Genomic DNA, 18607 nt, shown 5'->3' with positions numbered 1-18607 from the left:
CACAAAGAAAGAAAATAAATAAAGAAGGAAAGTTTACGAAGAACATAAATATCTTCAAATCCCAAATTCCAATCTAGTTATAGAAAGTTATACAAGGCCTATGCGCTTAGAAAAATATCCCCAAGGTCTATAGGGATAAAATCGTTGATTTGATCATGACCCTATACATCAATCGACTAATAGACATAAGGCTGAGAGTCGTAGTAGTAGTCGTAGTAGTAAACAAAACGGAGTTGATAATATAATTTTCAGGGATTTTCACTTGGGGAGTTTTTTTTTTTTTTTTTTTATAACAAAACTGATACGCTTTTCTTCTTCTGTTTGTTGTTTGATCTTTGATATCCACTTTTTTTACTTCTGCTTCTCCACTTCTGTTTGGGAGGATGATTCTGAGTTGTGATGGTCCTTTGGCTTTGCTGGAACCACTTTGGCTGGGGTTGAACGCTCTGACTGAGACGAGCGTATCAGGATCTGCATACCGAGAGTGATGATACCCAGAGCAAGCCCCGATAGCGCGATACCTTTCCATGACGAAAAGAGTTGTGCCCAGTGTAGGAACTTAATTGCTCCAAGAGTTAATACGCATGCCCATGATAGAACCACCTGAGAAAAAAATCAAGTGATTTGTGAGTTTATTGATGGCACCAAGAGATTGTTATGACTTTCGTAGACTAACCGCAAGGGACTTTATGGGACGGCCAATGTTCTGTTCCTGTTGACCGGGGAAAGTGTCTGCAGCTATGTGTTTGTCTAACAAAGCATCCTGTATCACAGAGCCCAGATGAGAGTATCAAAAACGGAAGTTCTTCTATGACATTTTGACCAATTATTGTTGCCAATAACAGAAAAGTGGAATACCAATACATCCATAATTTTTACCTTAGCCACAAACTGATCTCTGCACCACTGTGCAATTGCGTCATCTGATTCAGGCAAGTCTTTCATGGAGTGACACTTGATGTGAACATGTACCTGAAACCAGCAGCAATGGTTTGCATTAATGGGGTCACGAGTTAAAAAGAAAAAAGAAGCTTTGGGATGCTATGAGTCCTACGGTTTCTTACACATTGTGTAAGCAACGGTGACATAAAGAGTTGTGTTCGTTTCAGTTCCAGTGAAAAAAAATGGATTGTGATATGATCTACGGCAGTGAGTACTTTGAAATTCGTTGTGAGAAGAATGCAAGATTCAATTGTTATACAACGTATTCATATTTTTCCTTGCTTACCACAGAAGGTTGTCCTTTGAATAGTCTTAGCATCGTGGGCGGTGGAGAAGTTTTTGGAATAGTCACTGTCATATCATAAATGGCTGGGACAAATGAACGCATATTACTAACAGCTGACACAAAACCCTGAAACAAAAATACAAGCCAAGTCTAGTAATTAGGGACACAATAACAACCAGCAAGTTGATCTGATGAAACATATAAAGGCTACCCAGGCACATTTTGGATCAATCATAGTAATTTGCTCTTTAAAGGTTACAGTTAAGATATCAAGTCTCCCCAAGAATGATCAAAAAGAAAAATATTACAACTTACTTTGGTGCGAGGAATCAACACATTTCGAGGGATAGGCAAGTTAGAGGAGGCTGCATACTCTTGTGCCGCTTTGAGTTTAGCCTCTGTAAAGCGAGTTCCCTCCACAAAAAGGGCTAGCCAGAAAGGTCGAGGAAAGTCACTCAAGCGCTGAAGACCTGACTGTAAATTTAGACAAACACACATAACTCATTGTCTGGAAATGAAGATTCTGCATTTCCCTAGCTGCACTTACTAATACACATTTTACACAGGAGCAAAACTAAATGAGTTGCACAAGAATAATATAAACCCATACCTTTAGAGTGCTTTCATCCTTGGACCAATTTCTTTCCAGAAACAGATACTCTGAGAACCACATTGACCAGCCTATGACCTGTTTATGGGTGAAAATTCTATGTTTATGAATACTATGGAGTATGTAACAGATAAAAAAAGGAGTAGTGTATTAACCAAAACAAGGATCTTTTTTCAAGCACAAAGCCAAGTATCAAACTTCTAACTTATTCTTTACAGCAGTAAGCTAATATATTCACATACTGGAAGGAATTTGGAAGACTTCTTCATTACAGCCAAAGCGCTTCCCAGGGAACCTGACCGCTGCAAGGAAAGAAGACATGAAACAATAAATCAAAAGATGTAGACAGCATACCACGGAGCCTGTTAAAGAAAATATGATGATGCTATATTCCTCTTAGCTCATCAGGGTTTGACATTCCACCTAAGAGAATCTCAATTCACTAAAAACTAGGAAGCAAGACATGGTCCCATTGCAAGTATACAAGATTGCTCATCAAGAATTCTATGTTGATCTCCACTTATGCATTCAAACAAAAACTTAAAAAGAAGGTAGATGGAAACTGTGAGGTTAAATTATCATTATGTACCTGAGCCAGAACCCATCCAACAAGCCAATCAATATCACTACGGTGATTACAAACGACAAGAGCGTGTTCTTTGCCTGAAAGAAAATGGTAGGACAGTCAATGAAGTTACAGATTCGTTCTTATACAGGAATTCTATTTCTTGGAAGACATCAGAGACTGTTTCGATTGCCAATAAGCATAGATAAACATACCCATTCGATTGAAGGTCTCATTATCAGCAAACACTTGGATCTAGAGCAAAAGAAACAAGAAATCTCAGAGGAACTCATATCTATGAATACGTAAGGCTCAGCAGGTCTGCTTAATAACCATTTACTAAAAAAAGGAGAAAAGCTTGTGAATTACCTTTACTCCAGCCCACCAATCAACAATCCAAACAAGCTCCAACCACAAGGTTTCAGCAACCACCCGGTTGATTTTCCGGTAAGTGTTCTTAGACAGTGGCCGAATGAGGACATAGCAAAGTGCCTGAAAACAAATATGTTGTAAACATCAAAACTGAAGCTTCAGAAATCAAAAAGGGTCTTTGAAAATTAGACATAAAAGATTCCTTCCTTAATCCCAAAAACCTAGAAACTGTTGAGAATAAAATTGCAGGGGACGGTGACAAACATACCCAGGGTGTGTGTGTGTAATAAGGAAATTAAGCATACTAATATTGTAAAAATCAACATAAATCAGAACAAACAACACTCTTCAGCTCAGTGCATGAGCTCCACGAGTCGATTTTGAGCTTATACCCATCATATGTGTTCTCTATTTCGCACAGACACACTCAAATTTTAGACAATACAGACAAATAAAAAAAAGAATTGGAACAAACCCATCTCAGACGGACGGAAACCCTAAAAAAGCAGTGAATCAAATACGAAAGAGGTAACAAGGATCTACAATGTAACGGAATCTAAAAAACAAGTGACAGAAGAAAGGAATCAGAAAGAGAAACCAAACCAAACCTACCTGAATGAGATTGACAACGAGACCAGATATGAAGAAGAGAAGGCCCAAAGGCACGATGACAGCTGCAGCAATCACCATGGAAAAATGTCCCTCACACCCAAATAAAAAGAAAAAGAAAAGGAAAAAAAAGAACACCGAAGCTCTAATGTGAGGAAGCGAAGTATAGAAAACCCAAAATAATCGTTTCTGAGATTTCCAGAAAAACCAATAGCGAAGTTTTTTTTTTCTTTTTTCTTTTTACCCCAGATTTCAAGACAAGTTGCAGAACATTTAAAACATAAAATAAAATAAAAAATAAGCCAACCAGAAAAATAAAATAAAAATAACTTTGCGATTAAATGGGAGCGATTGAAATTATAAGGAGTGGGTAAACTGAATGAATTTATTAGTATATAATACGTGTAAGGAGATGATCACGAGGACTCATGATACAGCTTCCGAACACGGCTTTAAAAAGCGTTTTTTTTTTCCTTCTTACTATTCGGTTTTAGTCCCTCGATTTGTTTTTCGTTCTCCAAAACATCCTTTATCTCTTCGAATTTGTTGAATTGACCTACTTTGAAGTTTTGTTTTATCATGCCGGCCCCTAGCCTAAAGGTCACTGATATACTAACCAAATTGGATGCTATATTCCACTTTGTTCCATATGTTTGCAGTTTTCTAAGGTCACTTTGTCCTCTCTCTCTTTCCTTGCTTAATTAAGCTGATGATGCCTTTTGTTTCTTGTTGTGCAAAGCAATAACATCTTTGTGATTCTATTCACATGGATATGGACATGTTTATGTGCGGTGTAAAGTGTGAGAGTACTCTTTTCGTGGTTTGTACAAATTAAATGAAATCTAATATACGTTTGATTCTTTGTATTCTTTACTACAGTATCAACAAATATTTTAAGTCAAAGTTGTAACATTTTTTTTGGTATTAAATAGTTTGAAGGTACGAAAGTATCGTTGAAGTGGTTGATCTATCTAACCAAATTTTCTTTTTTAAAATATAGTATAAGGAAATGAAATATCAAAACAAATTACACACACAAGAATTTCATCATCATCATATCCTAGTTATATTTAGCTGTACTTTGTTCACCGCTTTATTCCTATTTTCAATATGTTTTGCAGCTAAGGGGAAAAGAATAACAAAATGGAACAAACAAGGTTGTTGAGTTTTAGTTACAACTTTTCTTGTGTAGCATCATTTGTCTTATTAATTCATGAAGCAGGATCACATGCTGTTCCTTTACATGTGATTGTACATATTCGTAACTAATATAGTCTATTGCCAGACAAAATCTGTTAGAGACGTGTTATATATTTGACTCATCATATCGAACCTTCTATATACACTGCATAACATGTGACGCGGTGAATAATTACGATATTTGTCCCAAGTTTTGTGGAACAGTAGAAGGACGTGTTTTTAACGTTTGTAGAATTTTCAACAACGACAAGTTGACTTTATATCTGATGCATCTAATGTTTTCTTCTTTTCGAGTCAGTGTGACATCTTTATCTTAGTCATCTATTCTCTAAATATATATATATATATACATATTTTCCTTTCTAGATTCGTTATAGGTTTTGAGATGGGTTGGTGGAAGAACAAGAAGTCGCGACTCGCGAGCCGTTAAGAACCATACTAGTCATGTCATGGAAAAAGAGAATTAAGATAGCAGAAGACGTTGCAACTGCTTTAGGTTTTAAATGGGAGGACAGAAAAATAGCAGATCACCCTTTAATGTAGTCCTCTTATCACTAAGTTACCATTCAAAAAAATTTTTGTTTTTAAAAATTAATGCAGATGAACTATGTACAGTTCATATTTTTTTGTCTTTTTGTGGTAAATGCAGGAGAAATATGTGCAGATCTGGTGTACAGCTTTTTTGATGCTGTTCACCTTTGATCTGCATTTGAATTGCTAAATTTTTGATCTACTTTTATTCTGCTTGATCTGCTTGAACCACTTGATCTGCTCTGCATTACATGCTTTCTCCATTCAAGGCCTTAGTTTATCTTTCACACTACTTTCCAAAGGCCTTTTCACATATCCGAATATGAATCTTCGGAATATATTATTGGATAAATACAGTGTTGCAAACTAAGGGCCTGACTGGTTCTCCCGCTAGCTCCTGCAAATGCAGCGTTTGCGGTTGTTAGCGGTTGAGGCCAATCACACAAATCACTCTGTATCGTTTTTTACCGCATTCAACCGCTCCCAACAGTTGAATTCTAAAAACTGGTTTCCGCAAGCGTTTACGTTTACGAGCGATTGCGGTTGGAATATATATATTTTTAAAAAGGCAACAATATATTTTTCTATCTTCTATATATATGTGTTTTGCTATTTGTCACATTAATTGATGCAATTTTGGTGATAGACCAAATGCATAAAGTACTAAACATTTCAGTATGAAATTTATTTGTTTTTCTAAATAATTATTGTAGTATTTTTATGGTTTTTAATTATTAATCAAGTTTAAAAAAGTTTTTGATATTTTAAAACATTTATATAATTATATATCACATTTATTATGTTTTAACTGCTATTGCACCCGCTAGTCAACCAGTCGTAAACCTCGCGCAAATACACCAATTTTAAACCGCTAAACCAGTCGTTCAAAACGCTTAATAACACTTGAAACCGCAACCACCCGCTTCCGCAAACTCCCGCAACCACAACCGCAACTGCAACCGCTGCGTTTGAACGAGTCAGGCTCTAAGTGATTTGTCTAAATGCGTCTCAATTTCCACAAGGGGAAACATTTCTCAAACTTGATTCAGAAGGGGGAGATTACAATTACTTAGACGATGGTTATCTGTTCAACCTCATAATATCAGGGAAAACTGATGCGTTCTGATTTGGAATTCTCATGCAAAAACTTCTCATAGGAGAAGAAATATTTAGTGAGCTTTATGGTTGGTATGATTCGTTATCTTTTTTTTAAAAAAAAAGTTTCCAAGTTGGTTGTCAAAATCCATTGGAGTGGGAAGAAATGAGATTGTAGATCCAAAGATATTATTAGAGCATACACTTTTGGACGTTACTTGCACAGTCGATAGTGTTTTTAGTAAATAAAAAATTAATGATTTTTATATTAATGATACATATATTTTTTTTCGACAGCCAATGGTAAATATACATTTTTATGTGAAAAAGCCTAGTAATAGTAATTATTATTTGAAAGAATAGTAAGTTAGACCAAGAAGTTTTTTTTTTTGTCATCTGAAATTTTATTAATGAACTAGTTTTGGTATCAAGGATGAGATACAAAGCCGGCGTAAACACAATGTCCCCAGAGTCTAAACGGACGGAAAACGAGAATTCTCCGGAGTCTAAACATAAACATAAAATACATAAAGCAAAGCCAAAAACTAAAACCTAAAACGAAAGAGCATAGACCCTTAAACCATAAGTTAGACCAACGAAGTTAGTCTTTAATTTACAAATTTTCAACTCAGTGTGTGTTACTCTTTAATCTGATCTAGTTTTTTTTATTTAATTGATTGAGATGGATTGGTGGAAGACGAAGAAGAGTTTACGAGCCGTTGTCAAAAAGGAGAGATCGGTCCGAGGACGCGAGAGAGGAGAAATATTGCTAGAAGAGCTGATCAAATGTTGCGATGGCAAACCAAATCCCATCAAATTCTTCTCCGCTGACCAGATCCTCGAAGCCACCGACACTTTCAGCGAATCTAATCGTGCTTCAGAATTGTTCGATGACACTCCATACGATTGGTATCATCATTCTGGTAAAAACAATAACCATCATCATCATCATCATCATCAAATGATACTCATCAAGAAATGGAGATATAGATTTAACGAGCAAAACAGAGGAAACTTTTGTCGCGACATAGCGATCTCATCGATGGTGAGTGGTCATAAAAACTTCATGAAACTAGTCGGATGTGGTCTTGAATCTGAACATCCAGTTTTGGTTTACCGTGCTGTAACGAAACCTTCTAATTTAGATCTGAAAACGTTGCTCTCATGGAGAAAGAGATTGAAGGTAGCTGAGGAGATTGCAACTGCTTTAGCTTATCTCCACACTGCTTTCACAAGACCTTTTGTGTATAGGATTTTGCGTCTAGGAGATATCTTATTGGATGACGAAGGAGATGGTGGTGGTGTTGCGAAGCTGTGTAATTTCTCACACTGTGTCTCGATTCCACAGGGAGAAACATTTGTTACGCTTGACTGTAGTTGTCTTGGTGGAGATTATGATTACATGGATGATAACTATTTGATCAATGGTGTGGTCTCAGAGAAGACTGATGCGTTTGGGTTTGGGATTTTTATGCAAAAGCTTTTGACTGGAGAAGAAAGATTTCGTGAGTTGCTAACTTTAGAAAACAGAAAGTTTCCAAATTGGTTGTCAAGATATATTGGCGAAGGGAGAATTGATGAGATTGTTGATACAAAGATGTTAGAGAAGATGGGTGAAGTTACAGATGAAGAGCGTTGTCGAATGGAAGCTTTTCTTGTTCTCTCGGAAAGATGTATTGGTCGTAGAGGGGAAGTTCCAAAAATGGTGGAAGTGGCCAAGGAACTTAAAATATTATTCCGGTGAAACCCTTATCGACTCTGCCCAAAACATCGCTTCCTCGGTTCTTCAAACAGACGAGACTTAATCGCATTTGTACATCAGATACTTGCATGCCAAGTGTTCGACGAAATGCTTCAATGTGTTAATCTGTTCCTTTTGTTATAGATCATAAGATAGATTTAAAACAAATTTCTTTAAGTTTGAAACAGATTATAAAGTTTTACTTAAAAAAGATCAGCAAGTTTCATTTTTCTTCTCATAAAATCATAAATTTCTAACTGTTTTTTTTTTCTTTCAAGATGTTGCAGATTCATGCAGACAAGTCTCTTCTTGTTTGTTTTGTCAAAATTATACATAATGTTGTCATTTTCAAATTATGCAAATTTATTTCGTTGACTTTTCACTTTCCAAATTACAATTAACAAAAAAACTTCCATAATTTTTTTTTTGTTAAGAGCAGATTAATTGCATCGTCCAGTAACATTAAAGTATCATGCTCAGAGCAGTTTGTGCATCGCTATTAATTATTCCCAAAAAAAATAAGTTTCCTTATATTAAACATTCGAAATCCTCTCACGTTTTTACCTCATCCCATATGCTTTCTCTCTTAAATATTTGTTTTTTTTTTTCAGTGGAATCTTCCTGTTTCAATTTAGATACCAATTATTTGACAACAATTCATGGTGGATTATGACAACTTAACAAATTGTAGTTAGTTTTTTTTTCTTCTCCAATACCATTTTTTTATATTTATTATGAGAGCAAATGAGCAATAGAAAATTTGAATATTCAAAGAGAAAATACTTTTTAAAATCTTGCGGAGTCTTCCCTGAGATCCATGACCAATGATAAAGCGATACGTTAGTGTGTATATACTCACGTGAGTCTAATTTTTCAATCATTTACTGAAAAAATAAAAAATACTATTAAGATGCTCGAGAAAGTAGTAGACACATTGACATGCCTCACTTGTCCGTTTGAGTTAGTGCGTCACCCACACCCACCACGGTCTTTCTCAGACAATGAAACGAGAGATTCTTCTATCAAATAAAAAAAAACTAGGTACTAACGCGCACTATGTGCGGGATAAATCAGTTTAAATAAAATATTATAATAAAAATATTATTTAAGATTTAAGATTCATTGTTTAAACAAAATATGTAAGTAAAGTTTATTTTTTGTTTATTTAAATTTGCATTTTTTTTTTTGTAAAATGAGTTTCACCCGTGAAATATTTGAACTTGAAAAACAGTTTAAGTTGGTGTAGAAAGTTTTGATATATTTTTGTGTTTCTAAAAAGCAAATTCACATATTTTATGTTTCACATTATTATCTACATCACTATACTATTGATAATTTAATACATTTCTAGATTTTAATTGCTGATTAAATCCTTGAACTTTTAAGACTAATAGAAAAGAACATTGTCTTATATTTGTCAATTACATATTTATGTAAATGATAATAAGATGTAAGAGTATTTATTAAAAAAATATATAAGAGTTATGTGAGCGCGACACATCATCTTTTTGTAAGATTGTTTCTCTATTAATATGTAGGAGATATGTTATGAAATTAATAATTAAATATATTTCTGGATTTTAATTGCTGATTAAATATTTGATTTTTAAAAAAATAATAGAAATGAACATTGCCTTATATTTGTCAATGACATATTTATGTAAATGATAATGAGATGTAAGAGTATTTATTAAAAAAAAGACAAAAGAGCTATGTGAGCGCGACACATCAACTTTTTGTGAGATTGATTCTCTATTAATTTATAGGAGATATGTTATAAAATTGATAATTAAATATATTTCTGGATTTTAATTGCTGATTAAATCTTTGATTTTTTAAAAACTAATAGAAATGAACATTGCCTTATATTTACCAATGACATATTTATGTAAATGATAATGAGATATAAGAGTATTTATTAAAAAAAGACAAAAGAGCTATGTGAGCACGACACATTAATTTTTTGTGAGATTGATTCTTTATTAATTTATAGGAGATATGTTATAAAATTGATAATTTAATATATTTCTAGATTTTAACTGTTGATTAAATCTTTTTAAGACAAATAGAAAAGAACATTGCTTTATATTTATCAATTACATATTTATGGAAATGATAATAAGATGTAAGAGTATTTATTAAAAAATGATATAAGAACTATGGGAGCGCGACACATCAGCTTTTTGTGAGATAGTTTTTCTGTTAATATGTAAGGGATGGAAAGAAAAGTCATATTTACCGTTTTGCCCACAGTCGCCAACTAAAAAGGTTCGGTCACAAATTGAAAATCAAGATTGCTTTTGACGGGAAATCCAAAAAAAAAGAAACCGGTTCGAATCGGTTAAAGAGATTGTACCGGGAAAGACGGTGAATTAGGAAAAAGGTAATTAAATTAATCGAACAAGAAGAAGAACATGACGCACACGACGACTTCTTTCATAAACAATTACTTTCCTTCCCGGCGCTGGCCAGCCAGAGATCCCCCGTGGCCCTCTCTCTCTCTCTCTCTCTCTCTCTAATTATTACAAATTCCAAAGAAGCATTATAATAGTTAGTATTTTTTCAAACCTCTCTGTATATAGTGATTTTATCATAAATATCTTCCCATTGTTGAGTTTAGTTGTAAACCCATGAGATGTTTCCCCTCAGAGCTGGTGAGTTTTGTCGCTCTCTCTCTTTTTTTTTTATTTTATTTTTTCCCGTCAAAATGTTCTGTCTCATTCTTGTGATTTTTGTAATAAAGTTTTATAAGCTCTCTGTTTAGTCCTGTAAATCCTCCGTTTTGGATCCGGTTAATGTATGAAAACGCTATTTCAAGTAATACCCATTATTCTCTTGTGTTTAATCGGTTTCATAATTTGTTACTTTCTCTCTGGGTTTGTTTTGTGTTCTCTGGGAGCCATTAAAGTGTTTGCATTTCCAGTTTGAAATAGTGTTTGTCATGGAGAGAGAGAGAACAAAAAAACTCCATTGTTTCTCGGTCAAAGCTTACTGCTTTCCTTGTACACACACACAAAAAAAAAAAAAAAAAAAAACCCAGAGCTCAGTTTCAATAATTGCGAATTATGGTTTATTGCCCAACCTTGTGGTCTATCTTTCCCTTATTTGTGCTCAGTTTCTTTGACGATTCCATTATGTTATTAGTAATTCTGAATAATCGTTTTACGCCATTTTATTTTATGTTTCGTGAGAATTTGGGTTTTGTATCAAACTAATTGTGGTTTATGATGACTCAGGCTGTGAAGTTTGAAAGGTACGAACTTTGGGTTCCTCTTTCTTAGAGGATCATGTTTTCTCACCAGAAATGGAAGTTCTCATGGTCTCAGATAGCTACCGTTGCTTCTGTCATTGTTCTGGTTTCACTGGTTCATCTGTTTCTCGGTCCTGTAGTGCCTTCTTTTGATTCTCTTAGTGTAAGGCAAGCTCAGAATCTTTGTGGACCAAGTAATGAATCAATCACACAAGTTACTGGAGACTCGAGTCAATCACTTTTTGTTGCCTTTGATCGCCGGTTTCCTGCTGACTCACACGGTGCAGTTGTTTATCGAAATGCCTCGTGGAAAGCTGAGATTGGACAATGGCTTTCTAGTTGTCATGCAGTTGCCAAAGAAGTTGACATCATTGAAGTAAGTTTTATTTTGGTGTATCTTGAAACAATGTTGTTTCTTTGATTTTGTTATAATGGTTGTGTTCTTTTTTTCTGGCAGCCAATTGGTGGGAGAAAGTGTGTGAATGATTGTAGTGGTCAAGGTGTTTGTAACCATGAATTTGGAATTTGCCGTTGCTTCCTTGGATATACTGGTTAGTGTTTAGGCTATTTGAATCTTCTTGAACCAAAGTTGATTGCTTTGTAAATGATGAAGTCAATCACAACAATCCTGCAAATATTAACAGCTGAGATGATGAGCTTGATCTTTTTTAATTAGCTATTACAACTATATTGAGATTGGTGTGTAATGAAGTTACTTTGTCTGTTCTGTGTAGGGGAAGACTGTTCGCAAAAGCAGCGCTTAGATTGCAATTACGAGAAAACACCTGAGATGCCATATGGTCCATGGGTTGTTTCGATCTGTTCTACACATTGTGATACCACAAGAGCAATGTGCTTTTGTGGAGAAGGCACAAAATATCCAAATCGTCCAGTGCCAGAGTCGTGTGGATTTCAAATCAAGTAAGTTTCTTCTACAGTCTTATTGTTTCTCAATTCAAGCTTAAAAGCTCTCTAACTTTGATGTATTTACAGTTCGCCGGGGAATCCTGATGACCCTAAAATGACAGATTGGTCGAAACCAGACTTAGATATTCTAACAACAAACAGTAGCAAACAAGGATGGTGCAATGTGGATCCAGAAGATGCATACGCTTTAAAGGTGCAAATCAAAGAGGAATGTGACTGCAAATATGATTGTCTTTGGGGACGATTCTGTGAAATTCCTGTACAATGTACTTGTGTTAATCAGTGCTCTGGACATGGCAAATGCCGAGGAGGTTTCTGCCAGGTAAGATACTGTATTCACATCATCAAACTTGGCATCATGTTATCGAGAGGTTGCATATTCTTAATCTAATGTTTTCCTAACCTTGTGTGTCTTTTTTCTTGTTTTTTTACCTCTGTTTTTAGTGTAATAAAGGCTGGTTTGGAACAGATTGTAGTATACCATCCACTCTCTCGACAGTTGGAGACTGGCCTCAATGGCTTCGACCAGCACATCTTGAAGTTCCAAGTGATAAGGAAGTCCCTGGAAATATCATTAATCTAAGTGCTGTGGTGAAGAAAAAGAGGCCTCTTATATACATCTATGATCTACCCCCAGACTTCAACAGTTTACTTCTTGAGGTCACAATCCACACTTTTGTTTCTTCCACAAAAAAGTTAGAATCACCTTTTTATGATAAAGTTCTCAGTCTTTTCTGATTTAAATTTGATTTTGCAGGGCCGGCATTTTAAACTTGAGTGTGTTAATAGGATCTATGATGAGAGGAATGCAACAGTATGGACAGATTATCTATATGGTTCCCAGGTTTCCTACTAAACTTGAGTCGAATACCATATCTCCTGAATTTGAATTGAAAGATAACTTTGCGCCCCTTCTTTGCTTTTTTTTTTTTTGATTTGTGAAGATGGCATTCTACGAGAACATTTTGGCCACCACTCATCGTACACTGAATGCCGAAGAGGCAGATTTCTTCTTTGTTCCTGTTCTTGATTCATGCATTATTACTCGTGCTGATGATGCACCTCACCTTAACATGCAGGTTGGGTTGAGAAACCCACCTTTTTAATTCTCTGCTTACATACAGAAGCTCTAGAGCTCATATATTGTCTATGTTTTTATTACTTTCAGAATCATACAGGATTAAGAAGCTCACTTACCTTAGAGTTCTACAAAAGGGCTTATGACCACATCGTTGAGAAATATCCATATTGGAACCGCACATCTGGGAGAGACCATATTTGGGTATGATGATGCATACAACTATAGGATTTTATCTCAAAGCTTTTTTCTTGATTTCTTACACGTATCTCTCCACACTTATGTGGCTAATCTTTTCACGCCTGAAAAAGGCAGTTTTTCTCATGGGATGAAGGTGCTTGCTATGCTCCTAAAGAGATATGGAATAGCATGATGCTAGTTCATTGGGGTAACACGAACTCTAAGCATAACCATTCGACAACAGCTTATAGGGGTGATAACTGGGATAGTATATCTGATGAGAGGAGAGGAGATCATCCTTGCTTTGATCCTCGCAAAGATCTCGTGATCCCAGCTTGGAAAGTTCCTGATCCTCACTCAATGCGTGCCAATTACTGGGCAAGGTATATACTCCGATGGTTCTTGGACATTTGTTTCAGTCATATAGCTTAAAACTCAAGGCCTGAAAGTTGTTACCTTTTCCTTATTCTAAGGCCTCGGGAGAAGCGGAAAACATTGTTTTACTTCAATGGGAATCTCGGACCTGCGTACGAAAATGGAAGGCCTGAAGATTCGTAAGTCTTTGACTTAAAGAAATCATGTTGAAATCATATGCAAAAAAATCGAGCTGTGCTTTAAACAGTATTCCTAGTGGAGATGTATATAACGTTCCAATAACATCTAATGCAGGTATAGTATGGGAATCAGGCAGAAACTAGCAGAAGAGTTTGGTTCGAGTCCTAACATAGAAGGTAAGCTCGGGAAGCAGCACACAGAAGATGTGATTGTAACTCCATTGCGTTCTGACAATTACCACAAGGACATAGCCAATTCAATCTTCTGTGGTGCGTTCCCTGGAGATGGTTGGAGTGGACGCATGGAAGATAGTATCTTACAAGGATGTGTCCCAGTCATCATTCAGGTAATATACCTTGAACTTACCACATTCTATACATTCCAGAAAACTTAAGATGTCTGATCCGTTTTTTGTTCCCGTTGATGTCTCTTTATTAGGACGGAATCTACTTGCCGTATGAGAACGTGCTAAATTACGAAAGCTTTGCAGTTCGTGTCAGCGAAGATGACATTCCAAATCTCATAAACACTCTCCGGGTAAACCACTCCTTCTACTTCTCTGTCTTGTCCTCAACTAATTAACTGCTCCTAATCTCAAGACTCATTTTAATCTGAAATCTCTCACAGGGATTCAGTGAGGCAGAGATACAATTCAGACTGGCTAATGTAAAGAAGCTCTGGCAAAGATTTTTGTTCCGAGACTCGATTTTGCTTGAAGCCGAAAGACAGAAAGCTAGTTATGGACTTGAAGAAGACTGGGCTGTTCAATTCTCTAAACTGAAACATGACGATATCTTTGCTACTTTCATACAAACTCTGCATTTCAAGCTACACAACGATCCATGGAGACAAGAGCAAGTTGTAAACCGGACTAAAGATTACGGATTGCCTCAAGAATGTCTCCATAGAACCAGCTAAACAAAATCTCGAAAAGAAGTTGGAATTTTGGAAGTAAATACCTCAGAAACTGCACAAGCATATATATACATATATATATATACATGGCTGAATCATTCAAGATTCATTGCCAAATCAATTCTTTTTGAAAAGAAATAATCTTGGGTTTTGAATTAGGTATACACCATCAGTCATATCATGTTATAACAAAACGCTGTTTGTTAAACTCAAACCCATTTTATATAAAAAGTCAATTTATTCAGCATAAGATAGACTCGAGCTGAGTCATTCTTGCGTATCTACTCTCTTCCTCCCTCTTATTTTTGTTCTCTCTCATATTGATATAAATATGCTATAAACACAAACATGTAACATACATTTCAAACTATTCATCATCTATTTAAAGTTCACTCAATTTGCACCCAAGCGGCAGAGCTTGGTATACCTGCATGCACCAAAAACATCATATAGTATCCAGGAGGAGCAATCTCAGCTGTAGACGGACCCAAGGCGCTGACTCTATAGGAATTTGTTAGCTGGTCACGCGTCACAGAGAGTAGCTTCAAGATTACCATCCTCTGATTCATGGCAAAGGAGTGCGTAGTGAAGGAAGGTGCAACTATCCTCACAGAGAGAAGATCAACGGTCAGAAACTGAGGTATGGAGAAATCGACGTTAAACAACCTCTTGTAACTTAATACTTTGTCGCTTGTCAATATCTTGGGACGTATTGGGTCAGATGTGAAAGATAGATACGGTGGAGAATAAGCCTCGAGGCTCAAATCCGTTGGATACTCCACGTTGGTAAAATTGTAATAAACATGAGGGTTACTTCCACCAACTAAAACACGACCGTCTGGTAATAAAACAGCTGAGGAATGGTACATCCTAGGACGCGTTGGCGTGGACATAACAGAGAAGAGATGATCAAACGGGTGATATATCAAGGGTTGGATAACCGGGTCACGTGCCTTTTCCCACCCGGCCGTACCAGTTCCGGCTCCGTTTACAATGATAACGTCACCCGTGGGTAAGAGTAGCATGTCCCCCATGACACGTGGCAAGGGCATGGTTTCCATTTCCCAACTTGGATTCTGATCGGACAGTTTTAGCCTCCCGCACGTGGAAGTGGCACGCACGAATCCACGTGAGAAGCCGCCTCTAGGAGAGCCTCCACAGACCATTATCTCAACTTGCACGTTAGTGTCGTTGGTTTCATCCAATGGGAATAGTACAGAAGAACCACTGCTTGGATAGTTCCTTGGATCACCACCTGGAATCTCTGGAAACTCTTTCACGACACGGTTCGTTTTGTAATCGAACACAATGGATCTTGTGTTAGCGAAGACAAATAAGTTTCCATCAGGCAAAAGATGTATGAACGGATATAAATTGTTCTCGTCACTTCCATCTGAAGTTTCTCTGAGGAACTCAAATCTTGAGCTTCTAGAGCTAGAACTATGTCGAGGGAAAAATTCATAGTTGAATTGTCTTCTTCCTCCGGCCACAATGATTCGTCCATCGGGTAAAATTTGGTTGGTGGCATACCATCTACGTTGGGATAGATACTGAGGAAACTCAATCCAGTCACATGTTTCACTATAACCACAAGGGGTAAACATTCGAGCAGCGCGCTCACCATCGTTGTATCCACCGGTTTGAACTAATGTTCCATTGGGAAGAACCGCACCAGAAGAACACCATGTATCGGTTTGGACTTGCAAGGGACGGTATGAGTTGGAGACAACATCGTAGAGAACCGAGTGTGCGCTGCAATCGAACTTGACGGCGGTGTCAGTAGGATCATATCTACAGATGCCTCCGGGTAGAGAAACATTTGAGATACCAAAATCAGTACGGTCGAACATTATGACCATGCCGTTGTGGAGAAGTTGCATGTGCATGGCGGATATGCCGATGCTCGGAAGCAACATTTCCCATCGATCGAATTGCAATAGAAAAGGGGTAGCTTGACCTTCGGATAATATGGCTATGGAGAGGCATATTAGGATAGTTAATGTGAGGATGAATGTACTTTTTGAGTTGATCATAGTGCTTCCTTTGTTCTTGGTTTGATGGTGAAATTTAAGTTAGAGGTTGGTTGCTCTATTTTCTTCTTGATCAAGAGTATGGTTGGAGTACATGTCTAGTTATATATATATATTCTATTACATTAAATTATTTTGATTAATGATTCTTGGATAATGTATATTTGGTCATTCATCTCTTTGCATATATGCCGGGGTTTTAGATAGTCTTTAATAATAAAACCGTCGTAGAAATGCGTCACTCTTTTGAAATTATCGTAATATTTGGAAATAAGTAAGGAGCTAGCATATCTAGTATTGCATGCAAAATAAAACACTGAACACATGCATGATCTCTATCATATCGCACAAAATGCAAAGAGAATGACTACAAATCTTAGAGAAATCTATCTTACTAATTTCTTTAGCATTCTTCTTATTCTCTCTCAATTTTTCGAATCTCTTATAATATTTGTTCGATAACATATCTATACTATTAAAGCAGAAGTACTCTCTAGAGTAAAAATGGACCATGACTTGGTTTTGGTAGGTTTTTCATTAAAAATGATTAGAGAATCACAAAATTTAATCTAATTAACCTATAGTTTCAATTTCTTAAATGACGAAAATACCCTCGGTCGATCACTTAAAAAATTGCCGGGTCGGGACGCGGATCCTTACATATCCGACTACAGAAGGAAAAAAACCCGCAGATCTGTTTGTACTCCAGAATAATATTTTTCGGATCCAGTATATTATTTCATTCAAGATTAGTTATTTAAGATCCCAAACAGAGTTATTCGTTATAGGCAAACACTCTGATTTCATTTTCCTTTAAGGTATTTAAATGGAAACCGTAAATTTTAATTACCAAAAATTCGGATATTTCCTTAATTACCGAGATTGATCTTAACAGATAATCTTTTAAAAGGAATATTTAGTGATTCAGTTAAATCTTTAAAAACGAATATTCAAGTTACCAAATCTGACTAAATTGCTTGATTTCCGATATTAGAATATTTTCTTAACGAAATTATAGTAATTAATTGTGAGTAGTATAGATAGAAAGAATTAAAAACGTAGAAATTATATATATGTAAAGTTGTAAACTAATTTACAGAAAAGGTGTACTGTATATCCAACATCGACTAAATATTTTGGAATATGGTTCATAATCACTATAAATATGTGACTAAAATGTTTTGAGTACAAATGAGCAGGAAACTTGATTTATCAGGTATCCAAATTTAACAGTTTAATTTGGTTCTATATTTGAGAATATTTAAACTTTTAAAAAGTAAACATATTATAATATATTTACGTTTTTTAAGAAGTTTAAGATATTATAAATATTTAAATTTTTATAGAATGTTTAAATTATTATAAATATTTGAACTCCGTCGAAAGTTTAAAATATTATTATATATTTAAAGTCTATAAAATCTTTAAGTAATATTAATATTTTAATTCTTAAAAATTTAAAATATAAATTTTTTTTTAGTTAAATCCGTTAAAACATGTAATTTTTTCAAGCTATAAATTAAGCCATGGAAGCAGGATGTGTCTATCCTCTTACAAAACTACTATCCAATATTGCGGAGGGTCTATTCTCTTACAAAACTACGTACTATCTACTATTGTGGTGTGTCTGTTTCCGTGAAAAACTACATTTTACAAACTACTTATTCTATTAGGATATCCAATTTACTGTATAACCCCAAATATACAAATAAACACTATAT

General features: G+C 35.6%; 3 protein-coding genes and 1 pseudogene across 7 annotated transcripts; 2 read left to right on the top strand and 2 right to left on the bottom strand.

The window, feature by feature from the left end:
- Window positions 1-32: 32 nt before the first annotated feature.
- Window positions 33-4011, bottom strand: LOC104712441 (1-acyl-sn-glycerol-3-phosphate acyltransferase 2). The gene is made up of 11 exons (XM_010429345.3): window positions 3388-4011; window positions 2773-2895; window positions 2619-2658; window positions 2428-2501; window positions 2081-2140; window positions 1839-1916; window positions 1544-1702; window positions 1229-1354; window positions 880-972; window positions 677-763; window positions 33-603 (listed from the first exon to the last, which is right to left on the bottom strand). The coding sequence occupies exons 1-11, from the start codon at window positions 3463-3465 to the stop codon at window positions 352-354; spliced, it is 1170 nt and encodes a 389-aa protein (XP_010427647.2). The 5' UTR covers window positions 3466-4011; the 3' UTR covers window positions 33-351.
- A 2665-nt stretch (window positions 4012-6676) lies between these two features.
- LOC104712440 (non-functional pseudokinase ZRK15) lies at window positions 6677-8244 on the top strand. Its single transcript, XM_087465173.1, is given in 3 exon segments — window positions 6677-6810; window positions 6893-7944; window positions 7946-8244. Coding segments are annotated over 2 exon segments (1122 nt in total). The 5' UTR covers window positions 6677-6810; the 3' UTR covers window positions 8016-8244.
- Window positions 8245-10325: 2081 nt separating this feature from the next.
- LOC104712439 (uncharacterized) lies at window positions 10326-15103 on the top strand. 4 transcript variants are annotated; one of them, XM_010429343.3, is made up of 14 exons: window positions 10326-10605; window positions 11188-11577; window positions 11659-11752; window positions 11936-12122; window positions 12195-12450; window positions 12573-12788; window positions 12886-12972; window positions 13073-13207; window positions 13297-13410; window positions 13522-13769; window positions 13860-13940; window positions 14056-14287; window positions 14380-14478; window positions 14569-15103. In XM_010429343.3, exons 2-14 carry the CDS (start codon window positions 11239-11241, stop codon window positions 14857-14859), a joined length of 2379 nt encoding a protein of 792 aa, XP_010427645.1. In that variant the 5' UTR covers window positions 10326-10605; window positions 11188-11238; the 3' UTR covers window positions 14860-15103. The 4 variants fall into 4 exon arrangements, 2 of the variants coding, with proteins under 2 accessions (XP_010427645.1, XP_087321298.1); XR_015566128.1 differs by having other exon boundaries at window positions 10327-10605; window positions 13518-13769; XM_087465172.1 differs by having other exon boundaries at window positions 10599-10768.
- Window positions 15056-16963, bottom strand: LOC104712438 (aldehyde oxidase GLOX pseudogene; annotated as a pseudogene). Its single transcript, XR_015566130.1, has one exon. The product of XR_015566130.1 is annotated as an aldehyde oxidase GLOX pseudogene (transcript).
- Between the last annotated feature and the right edge of the window lie 1644 nt (window positions 16964-18607).

Source organism: Camelina sativa, chromosome 9, assembly GCF_030686135.1.
Source record: "Camelina sativa cultivar CO46 ecotype springtype chromosome 9, ASM3068613v1".
Lineage (NCBI taxonomy): Eukaryota > Viridiplantae > Streptophyta > Magnoliopsida > Brassicales > Brassicaceae > Camelina > Camelina sativa.
This window is presented reverse-complemented; position numbering and strand designations above follow the sequence as displayed.

Coding starts and splice junctions, on each gene's coding strand:
- LOC104712441 (XM_010429345.3), bottom strand. CDS start 3,465: ATGGTGATTGCTGCAGCTGTCATCGTGCCTTTGGGCCTTCTCTTCTTC. Junction 2,896..3,387: donor TCGTTGTCAATCTCATTCAG/GTAGGTTTGGTT, acceptor ATTTGTTTTCAG/GCACTTTGCTATGTCCTCAT. Junction 2,141..2,427: donor TTGGATGGGTTCTGGCTCAG/GTACATAATGAT, acceptor CTTTCCTTGCAG/CGGTCAGGTTCCCTGGGAAG.
- LOC104712439 (XM_010429343.3), top strand. CDS start 11,239: ATGTTTTCTCACCAGAAATGGAAGTTCTCATGGTCTCAGATAGCTACC. Junction 12,973..13,072: donor ATTATCTATATGGTTCCCAG/GTTTCCTACTAA, acceptor TGATTTGTGAAG/ATGGCATTCTACGAGAACAT. Junction 14,479..14,568: donor ATCTCATAAACACTCTCCGG/GTAAACCACTCC, acceptor AATCTCTCACAG/GGATTCAGTGAGGCAGAGAT.